General features: G+C 41.2%; 1 protein-coding gene across 7 annotated transcripts in view; it reads left to right on the top strand.

Moving 5' to 3' along the window:
• SLC26A7 (solute carrier family 26 member 7) overlaps positions 1-20,796 on the top strand; it is a 172,184-nt gene that overhangs the window by 130,470 nt on the left and 20,918 nt on the right. For all 7 annotated transcript variants that reach the window (XM_075920400.1, XM_075920402.1, XM_075920401.1 and 4 more), the window contains 4 exons: positions 7,591-7,697; positions 9,808-9,874; positions 18,773-18,907; positions 20,425-20,473. In XM_075920400.1, the coding sequence (XP_075776515.1) occupies positions 7,591-7,697; positions 9,808-9,874; positions 18,773-18,907; positions 20,425-20,473 (358 nt within the window). The remainder of the gene's footprint in view (positions 1-7,590; positions 7,698-9,807; positions 9,875-18,772; positions 18,908-20,424; positions 20,474-20,796) is intronic.

Below are 20,796 nucleotides of genomic sequence, written 5' to 3'. Positions count from 1 at the left end.
CCCAACTTTCCTGAAATCAGATGCCACTTTCATTCCTTCTGCTGTCTTTTAGCCTTCTCTAGCTCTGTAAGCTCTTCAGTGGCAGGAGATTGTGTTGTCAGTTTATTGACTTCCTGTCAAATAAAGAGCCTGGCAAAAAGATTCAGAGAATCCACTGACATCATTAGCAGAGAAAGACATTTAAAGTATCTTAATTATTTATTACCTAGTGTTGCCTTGGTGCCAAAATCCTGAGTCAAGACTGGGCCCCACTGTAATTGGTTTTGTACTAACAGAGAAATAGATAGTGGTCCCCTTCTGAAGATTTTGCAGTCTGTGGACCCAGACAGTCATTGCTGGGGGGAAGGGATAATACTGGATACTAATGTAGCATTAGGACCCAGTATTTAAGAGACCTGCATTATCTAGATAATAAAAATAATTTAGGCTCACAGTGCTTAACAATTTTTGATTTTGTATTTCCAAGCACAGGCTTTGCTTGGATTACCTGGTTTCCCCTCCTCCTCTTTTTCTTTCACCCGTGTCAGCTCTAGAATCTAAAACATTCTCTCCTCGGAGCACGTGCAGGACAGTACCAGTGTGTTTCACTTGCACTGTCCTACCAGTGGATCTTAGTCATGTTATAATGCAACTATTTACCTTAGAATGAGATTCTCTCAATTTCATTTCCATCATATCCCTGCTAATACTTTTATAGATAGCTGAAACCTTGTTCTGTTTCCATTTGTCTAGTAAATGTTTAGATTAATGAGGGTCTCTGACGTCCAGAGCTGAAATAGTAATCTCTGGGTAAAACTACAGGTTGAAAAGTCTTGAATGAACAAATTAAGATCAAGGCCTACAATTTATAAGGGTGTGAGCTACTTGAAACATGTGAAGACTTTTGTAGCTGTCGTAGGTGTGGTGAGATGTTAATGATGTGGTAACATTGGGGCTCAGCAAAAATTTACAAGTTGAAGTGCAAGTGGTTTGGTCTGAAGATCGGGATAGATTAAGCATTGGCGGAATGAGTTTAGTTGGATTCAGTTTGTATTTAAAGTTCAGACTTTCTGGATTTGCATTTTCATGTGTAATAAGAGCAACCTGGTAAACAGGAAAAAAAACCCATTCTCTAAAATGACACGCTGATTAACCGGTTTTGACAATTTTCGTGGTGATAGTCTGTATAAATCCATGCACAATGATTTGTAACATTTAATTTTATGATGGGTCAGTTTTTTGTTTCATCAGTTTTTTGTTTTAAAAAATAAGTTACCTCTTTGCTATTTGATCAAAGGAAGTGTCACCAAAGAAAGACATCAGATTCTTTTGTTGTAGTTTGGAACTTTTAAGAGTTGGAAGAAAAATGTTTTGCTCAGCAACGGATTATAACATTTCACATTGTGTAAAGTGTAGCTGTATAAAATGTGATTTATAATTGACAATTTAGGGCCAAATCCTGAAGTATTTGCTCAGGTAACAACTTCCATTGTTAGATCCAAAGTACTGAATTGCATCTGGCATTTCTGAAATAACTGCTTTGGCATCAGCCATCTTCTAGAAGAGAAATGACATTGTGTGATTATAGTATACACTATTTTCTCTATAAGCTTGAACAGAAATTAATCAAAGATACATTCAGCTCCGGAGAAAAATATATATATCCCTGATTCTGTAAACTCATTTCCATTCTTCTTTCAGACTTTATATAAACTGAATGCCACACTTTGCTCAAATTCCCTCAACTGTACCAATATTCTTTGAGAGCCCCCAGGAGAAAGAGTCAGTGCATTTATTCACTTAATACATACTCTTGTTTTCATTTTAAGTCTGTGGTTTGTATTCCTGGTCTGGAGCTTGCTTCCACTCCCATGTGAGTTTCTGGCATGAATGACAATTAAAATTTTCTGTCAACCACAGAAGTCCATTGGAACATAGCATGGGGACTGTCACATTTAAATGTCGTTGTTTTAGTACACACTACAATTTAAAAAAATCTTGTAAAATGTGTAGTAATCAACTGTCATAGAGCATGTAGTGGCCACTATGACTCTGCTGCCTCCATTTCCCTTTCACTTAGCCCCTTTAAAAAGTCCGCACAGTTGAGATACTCACACCATACCCTTTCTGGGGTCCACTTTATTAAGTTCTGCACAAAGTGTTTTAAACTTGAAACTTGTGAAGTTTTCCTTTGGGGTGGGGCATGCAGTGTTGTGTGTCCCTCCCAGATTTCTGCCAGGGTTTGCCAGCCCCATTCAGTCACATGGTGTGGCTGGACTCCCTCTCTGCACAGCAGCCGCCAGAGCTAGCAATCTGTGACCCATGGGGAGAGGCAGGAGCAACACCTGGGAACTGCACGAAGGGGCTGCTGCTTTCTGGGAGGGGAGATTGAGGATAAGGGAGGGTTGACTCCAGCTATTCCGAAGGCAGCAGAACTCTTAACTTTTCCCCCCCACCCCACTATCAGTAGGTCTGAGTTGTCTCTGATTCTGCCTCAACTCAAGTCCACAATCAGCTCAGAGACCTTTGTGCTGATAAAACATCCAATGCAGTGTATTTATGAGGTTGATTCCCCCACCCATGTAACCATACAGCCTTACTCTTACAGACTTGGGGAGCCTTCAGTTCTTTGAGATGTATGTTTCTATGGATACCCCAGTACCCACCCTCCTCCTCTCTTCTTTGGAGCCAAAAACACATGCTTTGTGGCAGAGAGGGAACTGGGAGTGGTCGGATTACACTGCACTAGATCTATGTCCAGTGCAGAACATGAGAGGAGGAAATGCGCATGAATGGTCCAATGGGCGCAGCTTTTGAAGGTCTCTGATTGCAGGTTCTGGGGGCACTGCCACTCTTACAGGTGGAGCAGCCACAGGGACACGCATCTTGAAGAACCTGTTGCTCCACAGGATGAGTAACATTCTCCTTCTGAGGCAAGCAAGAACAGTCTCTGTCTCCTCCTCCTCTCCTGCATTCCTTTTTGTATCCTCTGCCTAGTAACTTAATTAGCCTTCCAGCTGACCTCCACCACAGTTGGTCACAGCTCTTCTTAACAATTTCTCTCCCTGTTCCTAAGTTGATCATCTGGTCACCCTCATGGGGTCAACTCATTCTCCACTCACAGAAATCATACTTTTTTGGGAGGAGGAGACCCCTTTGGCTCCATCTGAGCCCACAAGTCCTCACACCGTGGGCCCCCTGGAGATTGCTCTTCTTATTTTCCACCTTTGTATCTGGCAAAGGATCAAGGTTGTATCCTTTATCCCTCTGACCACTCAGAAGCTCGGGTTCTCCCAACCCTCCAAACTGTGCCTGGGTTTCTTCTCCTTGGCATGGTATTGCAGGGGACTCCATCAGTCTTCTACTAAGACCTCTGCTAAGGAGTTGGGTCTTCCTTAATTCCTATTCTCCCCCACCCTCAATTGCTGACTTCCAACAAAATCTCTCCAAGATCTCCCGGGGTATCTGAGCCATAGGGCAGTGTCTTATAAATACAGAATGTGTACATGGGAATACCTGCTACCAAATCATCCAGTGAGGCTTTATCAGCTCCCCTTTGAACAAGGGAGAAAGCTGAGGCCATATTCACAAGGCTCCTCTGGAATTTCTTCCTTCACTCAGCAAAACCACAATCCATGTACAGGCAGTACCTTATTGTGTGTCCCTATTGGCCTTGCTAATAGCATGTATCAGAACTCCTTGGGGCTCTTCCTCCTTCCCTTCTAGGCCCCTTCCTGCTGTGAGTTCTACAGTCTTCCTCCCAAGCTCTAGATCCTTCTATGGTCATCCCCCTTTCCTGAGAAAGTCTGCCTCTGTAACTCAGTCAGTTTCACAGCCATATCTGCCATACCTGGTTGATGCTGCCTGATCCATAAGTTCCTGGGGAGGCCTTTAAGGAACTGTCCTGGCACTAGATAATGCATTATTTCCACCTCGCACTGTTTGGGTGTCTGATCTAAACCAGTGGGTAGCCCAGTCCATCAAATCTTGGGTGAATGTGGCTGTAAACCTCCACTCTACCTTGTGGATCAGAACTCTTGGCAGTACTTTTCAGTGGACAGACCTACCTGATCCAGAATGGCTGTGCTCATCACCTAATAATTCCTTGCCTGCTCCTCATTCAGAGCCATATAGGCCATTTGGGCTTTCCCTGACAGCTAGGGAGCTAGCCTTGAGGCCCAGGTTGCCCTATGCCAACTTGCACCCATAGCTATCCAATCTCCAGTGCCCAGGAATGCATCAGGGTCCTCTGCAGAGCTGATCTTATGTAGTCCTAGACCCCTGTCCAGGTGCCATCCCTCACCACAGGGCCCACTGCCTTCCATAGGAACCGATGTTGGCTCATTTCTTTATGAAATCTTTCAGGGCTTTCTGTTGCTCTGACTGTCTGCCAGGTAAGCAAAACCAGGTTGGTGGGATAGTTTGAAATTCTACAGGGTCTTCTGAATTTCTTCTTACTGCTTTACCCACGATTACAGGGTCTCCTTTATTGTCTGAGCTTCCAAACCCTTGTGCTGGCTAAAATCCCATGTGTGGCAGGTCCACTTGTTCCTGCCTCTGCTCAAGGCCACAAACCTTTCAGGGACCATTGTGCTGATAAAACACTAGGTGCAGTTTATTTACAGTGTTGATTCCCACCACCCTTGTGTACCTTTCTCACAGATGTAGGAAGCCTTCATTCCCGGAGGCAAGCAAGGAAGATCAATCTCTCTCTCCCTCTTGACTTCCTCCCTAATGGCATAATTAGCCTTCCAGTTCTCCTTCACCCCACAATTAGGTAGACTTCAGTTCTTCTTAACAAGGTCTGTTCTGTAGTGTTTAATTGGAGCTCCATAACGAGCCTGCTGGCTCCGCTGTTACTGCCCAGCACTTTCTCCTACCCTCCTCCCTGCATATCAGTCCTCTCTTTAAAGTTTATTTCATCCCAGTCCAAAAGTTATCACAGTTCTTCCACGCTGGGGATCTGCCTTCCTGTTCTCTTGGCACTTCTTGCCTGGAGTTTGTCCTTCTCCACAGGCTATCTTTTCTAATCCCTGTTAACTCTTGGGCTTAAAGAAACCTTCTTATTCCCTGCAGATTAAAAAGACTGGGAATTTTCAGCATAGAAAAGAGGAGACTAAGGAGGGATAAGATAGAGGTCTACAAAATGATTGGTATGGAGAAAGTGAATTAGGAAAAGTGATTTACTTGCTCCCATAACATAAGAGTTAGGGATCATCAAATGAAATTAATAGGTAGCAGGTTTAAAACCAACAAAAGGAAGTATTTCTTCACACAATGCACAATCAACCTCTGGAACTCCTTGCCAGAGGATGTTGTGAAGACCAGAACTTTAACAGGGTTCAAAAAAGAACTAGATAAATTCACTAATGCTTATTACCTAGGATGTGTAGGAATGGTGTCCCTACCCTCTGTTTTCAGAGGCTGAAAATGGGTGATGGGGAGGGATCACTTGTTGATTGCCTTTTCTGTCTATTCCCTCTGGGGCATCTGGCATTGGGTACTGTTGGAAGACAGAATATTGTGCCAGATGGACCTTTGGTCTGACCCAATATGGCTGTTCTTATGTACTTAGTACCAATGTAGGATTTTTTTAAAGTATGTTTATACCTGTGAATCTTCAGTATGTTTGTGCTTAATTGGAGGTTATTGAAAGGCCTGGCTGAAAAATTTGGCCTTTACTAAGTGTGACGGACCAGGCCGGGTCTGGGCACAGCTGAGGGCGTCTGCTCAGGGCGAGTTGCTCATATTCGGGGCTCTCTATAGCCCCCAGACTGGAGACCTTCCCAAATAGGCCACAAACCAGTCCCACAGAGCGCTTCAGCTGCCTGCCTAGCCAGTCAGAAGCCTCATGAGCAAAACCTCTCTGACACCCCAGCAATATCCAGGCCCCAGATGGCCCCGGGTCTCAGACACAGGTGCGGGGTTTTAGAACCCAATTTCACTTTCCCTGAACAAGTTCTGTCCAGTTCCAAGACACCAGCCACAGATCCCAGGTCAATTTACACTCTGGATCTTACCTACAAATCATGCTGAGCCAATCCTTTAGAATCTAAAATCTAAAGGTTTATTACTAAAAGAAAGAAAAGCATGAGAGTAAGGTTATTAAAGTATCATATGTTACATGCATTGAATCTCCCAGTTCTCAATGCAGGCTAGCAGCAGAGGTGTTATAACTGCTGGCTTAAAAGTCCTTGGTGTACATCCTAAGTCAGGATGGGTCCACAGCTCTTTCCAGCTCGTTGATCCCTGCAATCCTGCATCTGGGATGCTGAGCTGAGCCCAAAATGGAGGATGCCACATGGCCCCTATATACCTCCTTCCTCGTCTCTTTTTGGCTGCAGCAGGTCACCTGGCCAGTGGCCTATCCCTGTGTTCCCTGTCACCATTGTTGAGGTGTGTCCTTACCCTATAGAGAGCTATTGTTTCATGGAGACTTGCTCATTAGCATGTCCATAGGCTGAGCTTCTTCGCCCACTGCTCAACCACATACGGAGAAATATTCAGTATCCACACAGAATACATGCTTATAACTTCACACACAGACATTATACAATTACATGAATAGCATATATAGAATCAGTATAAGATAAGCTTTCATTTGACACCTTGCACAGCCCCCTTTGCACCAACTTTTGGGGCAACCCTCCGCATGGGTGCAGCAGTGATCTGGCTGTTCCCCTTAAAATCTGGTAACATGACAATAAGTAATGTGATCAATCTCTTGCTCTTAATGAGTAAACTTTGTCAAAAGTTACAAATTACCTTTAATTATTAGGAGCAATCATGTTTATGCATTTTGCTGATTGTTAGAGCAGTTATAGAGTTGGAAAAGTGTTTGCTTATATTTTCTTTCCTACTACACTATGAAATACATTCCCTGGTTTGTACTGCATCTGGCATTGCATAAAGGAGACCAGTTTTTTAAATGTTTGCAGTGGACAAGTGGTCACTAACTTGCCAACTTGGAAAATGAAATTTATTGAGCCTTCACTAAGTTGAATTCAGCCTGAATAACATTGCTACTGTAAAAACAAACAAAAAAACCAATGAATAGTCCTGCAGCACTTTAGAGACTAACACAAAATGTAGTTAGTGTCATGAGCTTTTGTGGGCACAACACACTTCTTCAGCTGAGTGCAGCAAGGGGTCCATAGGTACAAATAAAGAAAAATAGGGAATGGGAAGGGAAAAAGGGGGGGAAAAAACTCTTGTCAATTAGAGTGTCCATGCTAAACGAGGCTAACAGAGAGTGCCGTAAGTGCCCCCCGATACTCAGTTTTTTATGTCACTAGGGTGTTGAATATAGCAGCCCATTCAGTTCATTTCAGCAATATGTGTCATTGTAAGAGCTTCAGAAGTGGATTTCCATGATCACTAAACTTGTTCGTGTCAGATCACATACTATTTCTGAGGGAAAGGTACAATTTTCATGGATAATTCAGTATTCGTCATTTGCCAGTTCATAGATTCCTGACTACTATCTCTAGTTATCATTCTAATATAAGCCTCTTGCTGGGAACCTCTGCTTGCACTTTAAACATATTTATTCAGTTTTATAGTTCTGTGGACAGCTTAAACTAATTGTGTCTTTTGTTTCCTTCCTTGAAGAGCATATGGGTTAGTACCTATGTATTTACAGTATGCTTTGCTGCTAACGTGGGACTATTATATGGAGTTGTCTGCACTATAGTTATAGTGATTTTTCGCTTCCAAAGGTGAGACATCATTTGTTCTTAAAATGTTCTAGAAACAAATCAATGTGACATGTGTTGCTCCACACTAAGTATAGGTGTGCAATTCACTGTGTTAAATAATGAAATCTCATTTTTATAACTAATAAAAAATTGTAGTTATGAAAAGAATCCTGAGCATTTGGTCCAAAGATTGACCACATATCTGAACCAATACTAATAGAAATAAATGGTGTCATTCAGCTGATTTTGAATCGAGTCTCATGTGGTTATCTTGTAATAAGGATGATGAAAGGCATAAGATCCTGAAATGTTAATACAGAACTCAGCAGCATAGAGGGAACATGGTTTTGTATATCAAAATAAGTTAAATACAGCAAAGTGTTAAAAGAGCCACACAGAACAGGGCAATTGACATTTCCAAGTCTTATCCAGTCTCCCCTCTGATTTCTCCTGGTTTCCATGGATTGAGATCACTATTGAAATGTTTGTATTTTGTCTCACAAAGGTATGACAAAAACAGTTTTGCAGATAGCAAGCAAAAGCCATTCAGAATATAATGAACTTTTAAAACCCACATCTCTGTAGAAACTTTAATTTTCCAGGCCAATATTTTTTTCTCTTTCCTCGTGTTCATATTTTGCAGGCAAATGTAGAGTAACTAAGTCCAGTGCTGAGCAGTAAGTCATTCCTTTTTCTTTTCAAGAAGTGGGCCACATATTACGTAACTCTACTGAGGGCTCTGTCTACCATATGAGTTAGAATGGTGAGCTCTTTGTGTACACATGCTTGTGCTAGCTCTTAATGAGCGAGCATGAGTATGGGTAGCAGCAGCAGAGACACAGCTGGGCTGTACTGAGCACAGATGTGTCTGAAACTAGATGAGGGCTACAGTGAATATGTGTACAGGAGCTGGGAAACAAGCCCCTAGCATACAGTGTAGGCATAGGTTACAGGTATAGGTCAGGGAAAGTGTCTCACTCTGTGTTTGTACAGTGACCAGTACAAAAAAAATCCCAAATTCTGATTGAGGTCTTTGGGTGATACAATGATACAAATAATAAATACATTTGCAAGTGCTGAGTTTGTGATTTGCCAGGGGGTGGATGTCCTGCCCGCATTCTGTCCCAGTCCCTGACCCCACTCCACCACTTCCCCCAAAGCTGTGCCCCCACCATGCCTCTTTTGGCCCCCGCTCCACATCTCCCTGCCCCCTTCCCTGAAGATTAACTGGTGCCTCCTCTTACTAGGGTGTCTCAGTTTAAAGAGGAAGTCGTGTGTCCCATCGCCTCACTAACTCCCCCCATGCCCAGCCCAGGGCCACTGCACTCTTCCTGCCTCCTGTTGCTTGTGGGGGTAGGTGCTCTGTCTTCCCATGGCACCTACCCCTCTGGTGCATTCCACAGCTCTGTTTGGTGGGAGGGGGCCACTTCCTCAGTTAGGCTCTCTCAGGCAGCCGCCAGCCCACCACACTGCAGAGCAGTGCCTGAGCACTGGAAGCTGCTGTTCCCATCCCATCTGCTCCTTGCTCCCCCACCCTTTCTACTTCCCGGCAGCTGGGGCACCCTCCTGATGCATTGCCCCACCCCTGCTCTGCCCCTCCCTGCCCTATTCTGCCCTCTCCCCTGTCTCATCCTGCTCCCTTTCCTCCCACTCCCCAATGTGCCTCATGCTTAAAAGCTGATTCACAGTGGGCAGAAGGACACTGTGGGGAGGGAGAGGAAAAGTCTGTCAGGGAGTGCTGAGCCCCCACAATATTTTTCCATGGATAGTCCCTCCCTGGAGCACTCAAGAAGTCAACGCCTATGAATATAGTATCAGAGTTGTAACAGGAGTAGCATTAACATAATTAAAGGTTAATATTACTTTACAAAAGAGTCCCATTTTTCATACTTTAAATTGAAAAATAAAGCTACAGAATTCTGAAAGTAACATACGACAACAACTTTTCAGAATTTAAAGAGGCTACATAATCAACCTAAGCCTATTTAGCTGTCTAGCATTTGTACACTTAAAGGATATATTTTCTCAGTAACTGCCTGTCTTGCAATAGTTTAGAGTTGTATCTCTACTTACCCATAGTCAACATTACTGATGATCTGCTTCACATCTTTTCTCCATGTATTAATTACAGAGCAAGGACAGTGAGTATGAAAAGTATCAAAGAAGTGGAATGTAAATTCAAAACAGAAGGTGATTGTGTAAGTGTACCTTCCTCTGCTCCTCTATCCCTTATTAATCTTCAGCTTTTCATCTCCCATAGATTGTTATAAGACTAAGTACACTCTAAAATTACAATTACATGACTATTTCTAGGATCAAGGGAAATACAGGGCATAGGAATGTTGTGCTTTGGGTCTTTTATGTTTTTTTTTCAGTTGTGTATGCACAATATAAAGGTTATATAAAAATTAAGGGTTATAGTCAACAGTTGTGTTGTCTTTGGTTTCATGGACATAAAATTCAGTGAATTTCAATTTATGGATGTTCATCTTCATGCTTTTGTTGGACTTTGCCTCTCATGGAAGAAGCTGTCTTGAGTCCCATTGGTTTCCAAATAGATACAACCCGTGTCTTTCCTTCCACATGATTTCCTTATTTCTCTACCAGTCTTTGACACCCTTCCCAGCCATTCTTCTGTCCCCTCAGCTCATCCAGAACCTGACTTCTCATAGTGCACCCACACGTGGTGGGGAAAACGAGGCAGGCAACTTGGAGATGGCATAGATCCCTTTAAGACCTTTCAGCCAGGATCACCATGGTCAGGATCCCCTTGAGAAGCAGATGAGATGATCCTACCTTAAGGGACTTGTTTCTGAACTTGCATTTTCATCTGTATTTTACAATCCCAATCACATATTGCAATTCATTTTGCTTATTTCCTTTAAAGTTATGATTACTTGGTATTACCAGGTGACATCAGCGCCCATTGTGTCAGACACTCTACACATGCATAATCAGAAATCCCCTGCTCCGATCAGTCAAAAAGACAGGTTAAAAGGTAGAGGAGAAAGAGAGATTTAATCAAGGGTGCTGGAGCAATTTGTATAGTGTTCATGCCTAGAGCAATTGAACCAAACAATAAAGCCTGTATAAAAAAGTACAGCTAAGCTTCCCCCAGCCAGCAACTGCTGCTCTCCAGCTGCCCAGCTCTGAAGGCAACACCGTCACCTTCAGCAACATAGAAGTAAGGGTAGCAATAGACCCAGCCCCTACAATAATCTTGTGACCCCTGCCCCAACCGTCCTACGACACAATGAAATTTCAGCTTTAAATGCCTGAAGCCATAAGGGAGACCACTTCAAGCCAGATGGTGCAGCAGCATCCCTTGCATTCCCAGTTTCAGCACGTATCAGTAGGGCCCTACCAAATTCACAACCATGAAAAACTCATCATGGACTGTGGAATCTGGTCTTTTGTGTGCGTTTACCCTACACTATACACATTTCACAGGGGAGACTAGCATTTCTCAAATTGGGGATTCTGACCCAAAAGGGAGTTACAGGAGGGTTGCAGTATTGCCACCATAATTTCTGTGTTGCCTTAAGAGGTAGGCAGCCAGAGACCAGCTATTGTTCCAGCTCTGAAGGCAGTGTCCCTTCAGCAACCGCATACAAGTAAGGGTGGCATTGTCATAAAATGCCGTTTTTCTGTGCTGCTGGTGGCAGTGGCTCTATCTTCAGAGCTGAGCTTCCCCCAGCCAGCAACTGCTGCTCTCCAGCTACCCAGCTCTGAAGGTAACACCACTACCTTCAGCAACACAGAAGTAAGGGTAGCAATAGACCCAGCCCCCTACAATAATCTTGTGACCCATGCCCCAACTGTCCTACAACACAATTAAATTTCAGCTTTAAATGCCTGAAACCATAAAGTTTACAATTTTAAAAAATCCTATGACCATGAAAATGACCAAAATGGATTGTGAATTTCATAGGGCCCTACCTATGGGATCAGTGACTTACCCACAATTGGACAGCAAAACAGTGAATGTGTGAGAAACAGAACCCAGCTCTCCTGATTCCTAGTCTAATGCGCTATCTAATAAACCTTTCTGCATCTCAGTGAAGCCTTTCCTTCTGCATCCACATGATATTTCACGTATCTATCCATCCAGTCTTCTTAATAGTGTGGTTAGCAACATGCTTGCCAGTTATTACCTCATTTGTGAACCTCTCCCATGCAAATCATTCTTTTTTGACATCTGCATTACGTCTTGAATCTTGGACTCAAAAGTTGAGAGTTTGCCCAAGAGAATTTACTGTTTGGCACACTGAGACATTTTGAGTGACAAGACCGAAAACAATGGAGAGAGGGGGAGAATTCTAAAACACTAATGAAAAACAATGTTTTGAGGACTATCCCAGTTGCTGATTATTAGATCAAATTTCAACATTAAGAAAAGTTAAATGAAGTTTGTTAGTTATATGACCCAAAATTGGATCCATCTCTTGCCAAATATTTAAAAAAAATCCTTATCTCTCTTCTCCAAGTTCCTGCTTTAGCTCTCTCTTTTCCTAAATCAGCAAGAAAGATCAATGCCTGAGAACATACAATAACAAACTAGCATACATACATGGTGGAAGGAATAAAACTTTAGTAAGGAAGCATATTTCTCAAGAGTTTATTATAGAAAACAAAGAGGAAGAACATTTTCAAGATTAAGTAAACTGCCTTGGGACATGCCTTTTAACTTAATTTAGAACTGCTGGGTTGCAGTTGTTTACAGTGAGTTTTTAAATGTGTTGAATGCTGGAGTTTTCCAGGCTCCCCTTCAAAATGACAACTTTGAGATGAAAAGGATACCTAAACATGAATATATGCAAATGTAATAATCTGTCAAGCTATCAAGGCGCTGTGAATTCATAGGGGTTATCCTGGCAATAAGTGAATAGACACTTCAGTACAGAAAAGATTGAGAGAATGCTACTTTGTGAAGCGTGTCACATCATAGGTGCTATTAAGATCAAACTCTTGCCAAAATGTAGGGGATGTGGATTAATACACACCACAGCTGTGGATGTCCTCAGGAATGTAATGAAAAGGCTGCTTCAAATAGTCTTCTTTCCTTCTTGGGAAGAGTACATAGTAAAGGAGCTCAGTTTTTCTCAGAATGATAAAGATCATATTTTGAAGTGCCTCCAGAATGCAGCTAGAATTAAACCAAATCTGAATGTGTCTCAGTTCCCCTCAACCACACTCTGAGGAAAAGTTTAATCTTGATGGGTTCACCTGGTTGGTAGTTCTTGGACTGGGAGGGATTTCAGCTGTAGTGAAAGGCTAAGGTGTATTATAGTATTGGGCCACTAGATGGTGCTGTGTGTAGTACACCTTATTTAAACTAACCTCAGCCATCCTGGGGAAAGCATTAATTAAAGTCTCTTATAAAGAAACATCACTGGTGTATCTCTCTGAGAGGGATGTTCTGTAGTCAGTTCTTATCTGATATAGAAACCTGACATGCTAGTAGCAGCCCAGCAACCTAGTGAGTACAAGAAATACATGGCATGGTATCATGAGTAAATTAGTACTGAAGAGAACAGAAACAGAAGTAAAGCAGCAACAAAGATTTCTTCAGAAGGAAGAAAAACTTTCAGGAGCAATCTTAACATACCTCTCTTCAATGCCTAAGAAAACTTCAATTTTGCTAAATGTACAGAATTGTCAAATGGAAACAACATTTTGCAAGATTTTCCATTGCAAACAGGCGCCACAAGAAAACTAAAGACACTGAGATATGGTTTTTCATTTATACTGAGAAGCAGGCAGAACAAATCTTTAGACCTTTTATCTTTACTAAGACTATCATAAAGATGATTGTGAGAAGTTTTAACTATGTTTGCATACTTTAAAGCTTAGAGAAGAGTGGCTTATGAAAGAGCATGTTTTCAGCAGATAATTCAGAAAGGAAGGGGCTGAATGTTTTATAAGAGTGCTCCACGTGTTGACTAAAAATTCTAATTTTGGGTCTGCAAAACATAAAAAAGCAGAAACAATTTGATTATTATATTCACCGACAAGACTTTTTCACAGCCGCTAAAGTTGAAGACAGACCTAGTCCTTAGACACAGCTATGCAGATAACAAAACTGTCAGAACTAATCAAACAGCAGAACAAAAATCAGGAGAAACTTGAAAAACCTAAAAAAAAAAAATTAGATCGGTTACATCTGGGCTGGCCAATCCAAAGTGACATCTAGACTGCCCCTTCTTGCACAAAATAAGTGAAAATGAGGCAAAGTGTGGAATATCGCCGTGCCTCTTGCAGGGCTTGACAAATGGTGGCGAAATCTGCTCGCCAGCCCCGCACTGCGCATGTGCAAGACCCGCATTGTGCATGCGCACGCCGCCGGTGAACGTGGTGACCGGCTAAAATCTACTCTCCATGGGTGAGTAGATTCAATGATTTGTCGAGCCCTGCTCATTTGCATAATTAATTAGGCTATGTTTTTGCGCAAGAGGCTTTTGCGCAAGAGCCGTTCTGCCTGAAAATAAGTGGCAGGATGGCTCTTGCGCAAAAATGGAGCCTCATTAATTATGCAAATGAGGTGCGGCGGTATTCCATGCTTTGCCTCATTTGCCTATTTTTTGCACAAGAGGGGGCAGTCTAGACGTAGCGCAAGTGTTTAAGGGACACTATGGAGATATTGTGGGTAAGGTAATATCTTTTAATTGGACCAACTTCTGTTGGTAAGAGGGAGAGAAACTTTTTAGATTACACAGAGCTCTTCTTTAGATCAGGTCAGGTACACTACAGAAATGGTAAGAGACTGCTTTGGAGTATGTGGACAATTATATGAGTCCAGTGGTCTCATGATTAAAAGTGATTGAATTGTAATTCCAAATGAAATCAGAAGAGAAATCCTTAAACTCATCCACGAACAATATCAAGGATTAACTAAATTTCATGATGGGACCCCATTAGTGTGAAGGTTGAGCATCAGCGAGGGCATAAAGAATAAGGTATTTGCATGTGAACATTGCAAAACTAACAGAGAATACATCCTTTCTTGGTCATAGTGAACTGACTTTCCTGGTATATGAAAGTAGTGTCCTTAAAAGACATGGCATGTTGAAGTGTTATTGAGAAACTGACATACATTTTTGCTCGTTTTGGTATTCCTGAACAGCTAGTGATGGAAATCAGTACACAATTCACTGCAGCAGAATTTAAGTAATTCCAAATGAAATATGATTTTGATCATATTGCTAGCAATCCACATTACCGAAAAGTGAATGCAGAGGCTGAGAGAATTGTAGAGGCATCCAAGATAATCCTATGGCAGGAAGACCCATGCCTTGCTCTTCTGACCTACACGTCAACACTGGTAGCAATAAACTAATTAGGTCTAAATTAGCTATTACCACTCGAGAGAGAGATCTTGGAGTAATTGTAGATAGCTATTTGAAAGCATCTACTCCATGTGCAATGGCAATCAAAAGGCAAACAAAATGTTGGGAATTATTAAGAAAGTGAAATATAACAAGAAGAAAATATCTTATTGTCTCTCTATAAATCTATGGTTTGGTATGAATACTGAATGCAAATGTGGTCACCTCATTTAAAAAATCATATATTGGAATTGGAAAAGGTTCAGAAAAGGGCAACAAAAATGATTAGGGGTATGTAATGGCTGCAGTATGTGGAGAGATGAATAAGACTGGGACAGCTTGGAAAAGAGACCAAGGGGAGTTATGATAAAGGTCTAAAAATTCATGACTCATGTGAAGAAAGTACACAAGGAAAAATTATTTACTCTTTCCTTTAACATAAGCACTAGAGCTCACCAAATGAAATTAACGGACAGCAGTTTTAAAACAAACAAAAGGAAGTATTTCTTCACACACTGCACAGTCCACTTTCTCAAGGTGCATTGAGAAGGAGTAAGAGTTATCGTAACTTTGCTTGGCTGAGGCAGGTTTGATACTCAAACCTCGTCGACTACTCAGAGGTTCTCTTCTCTTCATCTTCTCTCAGAAGTCCTATGACAGAGTCCAGGACTGTTGTTCATCCAAACTCCTCCTTCCTGAATCTGAGAGCATGGTTCCTCAGTAGCTCTCAAGCATAACAGACCTACCATACACCCACCTTATATAACAACATGGTTATATTATGCACCATCTTCATTTGCTCCCCAAAATCTCTTTAATCAGGAAATTGAGCTACTAGTTTTCTACCCAAAAAACTCTTGCCTCCAGAGAAGTATCAAGCCTTCATTCTTTGGATTTCAGGAAGGCTTTTGCCATGTATCTGAACAGGACTAATCCACTCCACATCTCTCTTAGATTGTTTGTGTTGCTCGGATGAATGGCCACCTAATTTCCAGACTAACAGTCTAAGGGGGTATCAGGTTGCATCTGGACCTGTTATGAGAATGCAGGCGAGAGAATGTCCCTCCTGGAGTGACAGTAAATTCTACTAGAGCACCATCTATAGCCCTTCTGAAAGATATTCCCATAGCAGAAAGTTGTTGATTTTTCTATCCCTACCTTTGCTGAACACTATGACATCTTACCTGCTTCCAGAGGTGATACTGCCTTTGGTGATACAGTCTTTCAAACTGACCAGGAATTACTCCTCTACACCCTCTTCCTCACTGAGTTACTACTTGGGAGTCTCCTATGATAGGGCACTCATAAGGATGAAGCAGAAGATGTTATAGTAACTTGAGTCCTTCAAGCTGTTTTTTCCCTTGGTGTTTCACCTCCTTCTGAACTGTTAGGCTTTGTAGTCCAGAAAGAACTGACTGGCAGTAGGCCTGTGCCTCCCTATTATGCCCTGTTTGCTGTGTCTGGCCAAAAGCGCATGGGCACTTGCACGTTCTGTGGTGGAGCACCCATGGGGCAAAACATCTTGAAGAACTTTCCTGTAAGGTAAGTAACCTCTCCTTATTTAAGCTAAGCTCAACCTCCCCTGGGAAAACATGAAAGGATCTTTTGGAAGCTCATCTTTGGTGTCTCTCTGAGAAAGAAGCTCTGTAGTTGGCATATCTGAAACAGAGGCCTGATCTTCTAGTAGCAGCCCTGTAACTTATTGCTGCACAAGAAATACAGGGCATTAGCTTCTCAGTCACAGTAGGTTTTGGCTTTTGCAGGCCTCTCTTCCACTTTGTATATTACTTCTGCAGCCAGGATAGGAACCAGGTTAAGTGTTTGAACATCAAGCATTGTACTGGGCTACTATTAAAGCCACCTGTGGGAGTGTTTCTCCATTCAAGAATGCCTTTCCCTGTTTTTTGCTTTCTGAAGCTTTCTTTACTGATGTGTTAGTATTTTTAAATGATCTTTCAGGTTGGCTGTTCAGTTGGCTCTGGTCTGGTAATGAAGTGATATGACTGAAATAATATGACTGAATTCCCATTCCTGGGTAAATTGCACAAACACTCTGCAAGTAAAGTGAACTAGTTGTCTGAAACAACACAATTTGGAATACCATGCCTGCTGAAATGTGAAATGCTTCAAGGCTTAGTCTGTGATGCTGTTTTCTGCAGTAGTGTCTGACAATTTGACTCATTCCCAGAGGTCTGAAAAGTAGTCTACAGGAACTAGAGAGTTTGTGTGGTTTGCAGTGAAGAGGTCCATTGCTATTTTGCTCCAAGGTTTACTGGGAATGTGCTGTGTATTTTCATTGTAGTTTCATGCTTTCCCTCTGCTACTTGGTGGATTTGTGTTAGCTCTGCTTACCTCTGCAATTTCCTGGAAGTTTATCCACTAGCTTTTCACAGCTGTGTCTCTTGCTAGAGTTTTGGAGTAGGCTCTCTGAGCATCCTCCTTCCAGTTCCTGCATCTATTGTTCCAATTACTAACCTAGCACAAGTTAAATCTTTCAAGATTTAGTAATTGCACAAGTCAGCCATTTTGTACAGTCTGGCAATACATTGATCTGTTGTGTCTCCAAATTCTTGGTTACCTTTGTTGAAAACATACCTTTTCGTGGGGTGAAAATATTTTTGGAGCACTTATAGGTTGTTTCCAGGGCCTTCTGGCAGTGCTGTTGGCATGTCCAAATTCTGTGAAAACATGAGGCAGACTTTCTTAATTACTGTGTATAGTGTGGTTGCTTTGTTTTCCTTTTTATCCAGCTCTATTGACATTTTTTCATAACTTCCCCCCCATGATCTAAAAAAATATACAGTTGCTAAACACATTCTATTTCATGTCTATCAACTCAAGACAGAAATATGGTGTTTGCCATGATTACTCTTGTTTCTTTGTTTGTTTTGAAACAAATGAAATGAGAATCTAAGGCTATCTGTAGGAGGCGACTCACTTCTGCCAAAATGTTCTATGTGTGAGAATAAAGACAGAGCACTGTGCAGGCTGTACTCCTTTCTCCACTTCTATAGTGATCTCTCATCAGTTGTTTCCTGAAAGGAGAGTTCTTGCATGTGCAACTGCCACTGGGCAGATTTGAACCTGGGAGCTCTGGAGCTGAGTATAGGTGCCTCTACCCTCTGAACTAAAAGTCAGCTGGCTCACATCCCATGATGTAGAGGTCTCTTGGTCTCAGCTGTTGCTGTGTTCTAGGTACCACTTGCATTGCTGAGTAACCACAATAGGTGTGTGGGTTACACAAGTCCTAGATAGAATCATGCAATAGCAGCCCTATAATGAAGCTTTTTATCATACTATTAGAGATGTGTCTGGGAGGCACAAACAAGCTCATATTATTTTGGGTAACTTGGAGCTGGCTTGTTGCGTTATTCTGCCTAGCACAAGAGTAGTTTAGCTTTATTCCTCTGGTCAAGGGTGATATTGGGAAGATCAGAAATGGCTTCTGCAGTTCACAGATGATTCACCCTTGCTTCAGAGTAGCTCAGCTTTAGCTGCACTAAAAGCTCAGTAATTTTATCTGTTGGGTAGAAAATTTTCAGGTGATCCTCAGGAAATGATCTGACTTGTTTGTGTCTTCACCTTAAAATGCTCTTTTAATTTTACTTATTTCCTCCTCAGTTTCCTGATCACATTTGTAATCTGTTAAAGCACCATGGTAATTCAGAATTTTCTCATGAGATTATTGTTTGGTATTATGTAGGGTTTGTAGAGAAATTTCCTTTATTTAAATCTTGAGGAACTAAGCCTTTTGTTTATTTCATCCCAAAGGAATCTTTACAACAGGTAAAGATAGTTTCAGTGAATAACCCATTAGTATTTCTGAATGCCAAGAAGTTCCATCATGATCTATTAAGGATAATCCAGGATAGTGCAAGCATCCAGCCATGTGATGATATAAACAAGGTAGGTTCTATTGCATGCATTAGTAATTGTGACAATGATGATACCAACTTGCATTTCTCTTGTGCCTTCCTTCTGAAGCTCTCACAATACTTAATTAGATTATACTGTAGCAAATTAGGTTATAACATAAATTAGTTGTTTTCCATGGAATGAAAATCAAGTCTAAGATTCAAGAGATTAAATTTATTTATTTATTCCTTCCTATTATTATTTTTGAAATAATATCTCTGTATTTGTCATTGTGAGACCTAATGCACCAATCCAAAGTCCATGGGATGACTTCCATTAACGTTAGTGAATTTTGGATCAAAATGTAAAGGCCTCCTTTTCGAAAGGAATGATTATCTACCTCTTCAGCTATACTCAATGGCTGCTTCAGGTGCTCAACAGCTCTGGCAACTGAACTCTCAGTTCTCGTCTCTCACTGCTGTAAACCAGAATCAACTCTATTGGAATCAATGGGGATTTGGGTTTGGAAAACTGTTCAGAATCAGGCCCTAAAGTCATAGTTCTGTTTAATTTTCTGCACTGTTGGTATTTTGGGGAGAAATAAATAGAACATTAAAAAAATGACTGTAACTATGGCTCTAGGGAGTGTCATCAGGGGCATCCTGCTATTTCAATTTATGCATTCATACCTATTCCGGAGGGAGAGAGTTCTAATGTAACTTATGCTTTTTCTTTTATTCCTGGGAAGGTTCTGCATAACAATTGTGAGCTCAGAAGGTACCTACATAGAAATAAATTAATTTGATTTGTTTCTGAAATTAGTTTAGAAGTTCCCTGGTACAGGGATTTAGTCCTTTCTCTGTATTAGAAAGAGTTTAACACTGGAATTAATTGAAATGTTTTGCACATTTTTTTTTGTAGAAAATTGGCCTTTTTAAAAATCAAAACTTTTTTCAAAAAGTTACCAACATGGTCGATTATTCTATTGTGAAATTTGCTGTGATATATATATATATATATATATATATATATATATATATATATATATATATTACCAACAGTTTTGTTGATATAAAACTTTTTGAATAAATAAAGTGCATTATTGGTAAATAAAGAATTTAGAGAAAATGGTTTCAGTAAAAATTGAAAAAATTGTGGATAATTTTTTTAAAAAAGGTCTATTTTGAACCATGTGAAATGGAAACAACTTTGAAATGTTGAAAATGTTCAAAAATGTTCCTGTCTTTTGACCAGCTCTGCTTAGCATATTTGGAGGAGTAATTAAAATAATACATCTGGTTGGTCATTGGCTCAAATTCACATTGGTGGTTGGCTCAAAAGGTGAAAGTGAGCTGCATTCGAAAACAGGTTGAGATAATTGGCAATTGCTTGCTTCCTTTATTCTACAGATACAATAGAGACACAACATTGTCACAAAAAGACAATTTTGATATTTACTTCTGAGCTCTTAGTTCTGTTTCTGAATAAGGAATCTGATGAAGAAGGCATGAGACACTATCATTTACCCCCAACTCCATTACTTATATTGTTCATTGCTTTTGTTTCAGTGTGAGCAGAACACGTTGCTCAATCCACTATCCAATGGAAATTGTCATGGTAAGTTTGTCATTTAAGATACCAGCTGAAAATAAGAGAGGCATTCAAGAGGATCGGATGGTTCCAAATTTCTGATTTACTTCTAAATGAATGTTCATGCATTAGACACTCAGCAAGGAAAGCAAAGAATCATAGGAATTTACACCTTGCGAGATTATCAAATCCAACCTCTTGTACTGTCACAGGGCCAAATAAATCTAGACTAGCAGTTCTCAAGGGGTCATGAACTTGTTTTAATGGAGTCTCCAGGACTGGCTTAGACTCGCTGGGACCAAAGCTGAAGCCCAAGCTCCCCTGTCTCGGGATGAAGTTGATGCCCTCAA

The sequence above is a fragment of the Pelodiscus sinensis genome, chromosome 2, assembly GCF_049634645.1.
Source record: "Pelodiscus sinensis isolate JC-2024 chromosome 2, ASM4963464v1, whole genome shotgun sequence".
In the NCBI taxonomy this organism is placed as follows: domain Eukaryota; kingdom Metazoa; phylum Chordata; order Testudines; family Trionychidae; genus Pelodiscus; species Pelodiscus sinensis.
The sequence above is the reverse complement of the archived record's forward strand: the minus strand, read 5'-3'. Positions and strand labels throughout refer to the sequence as shown.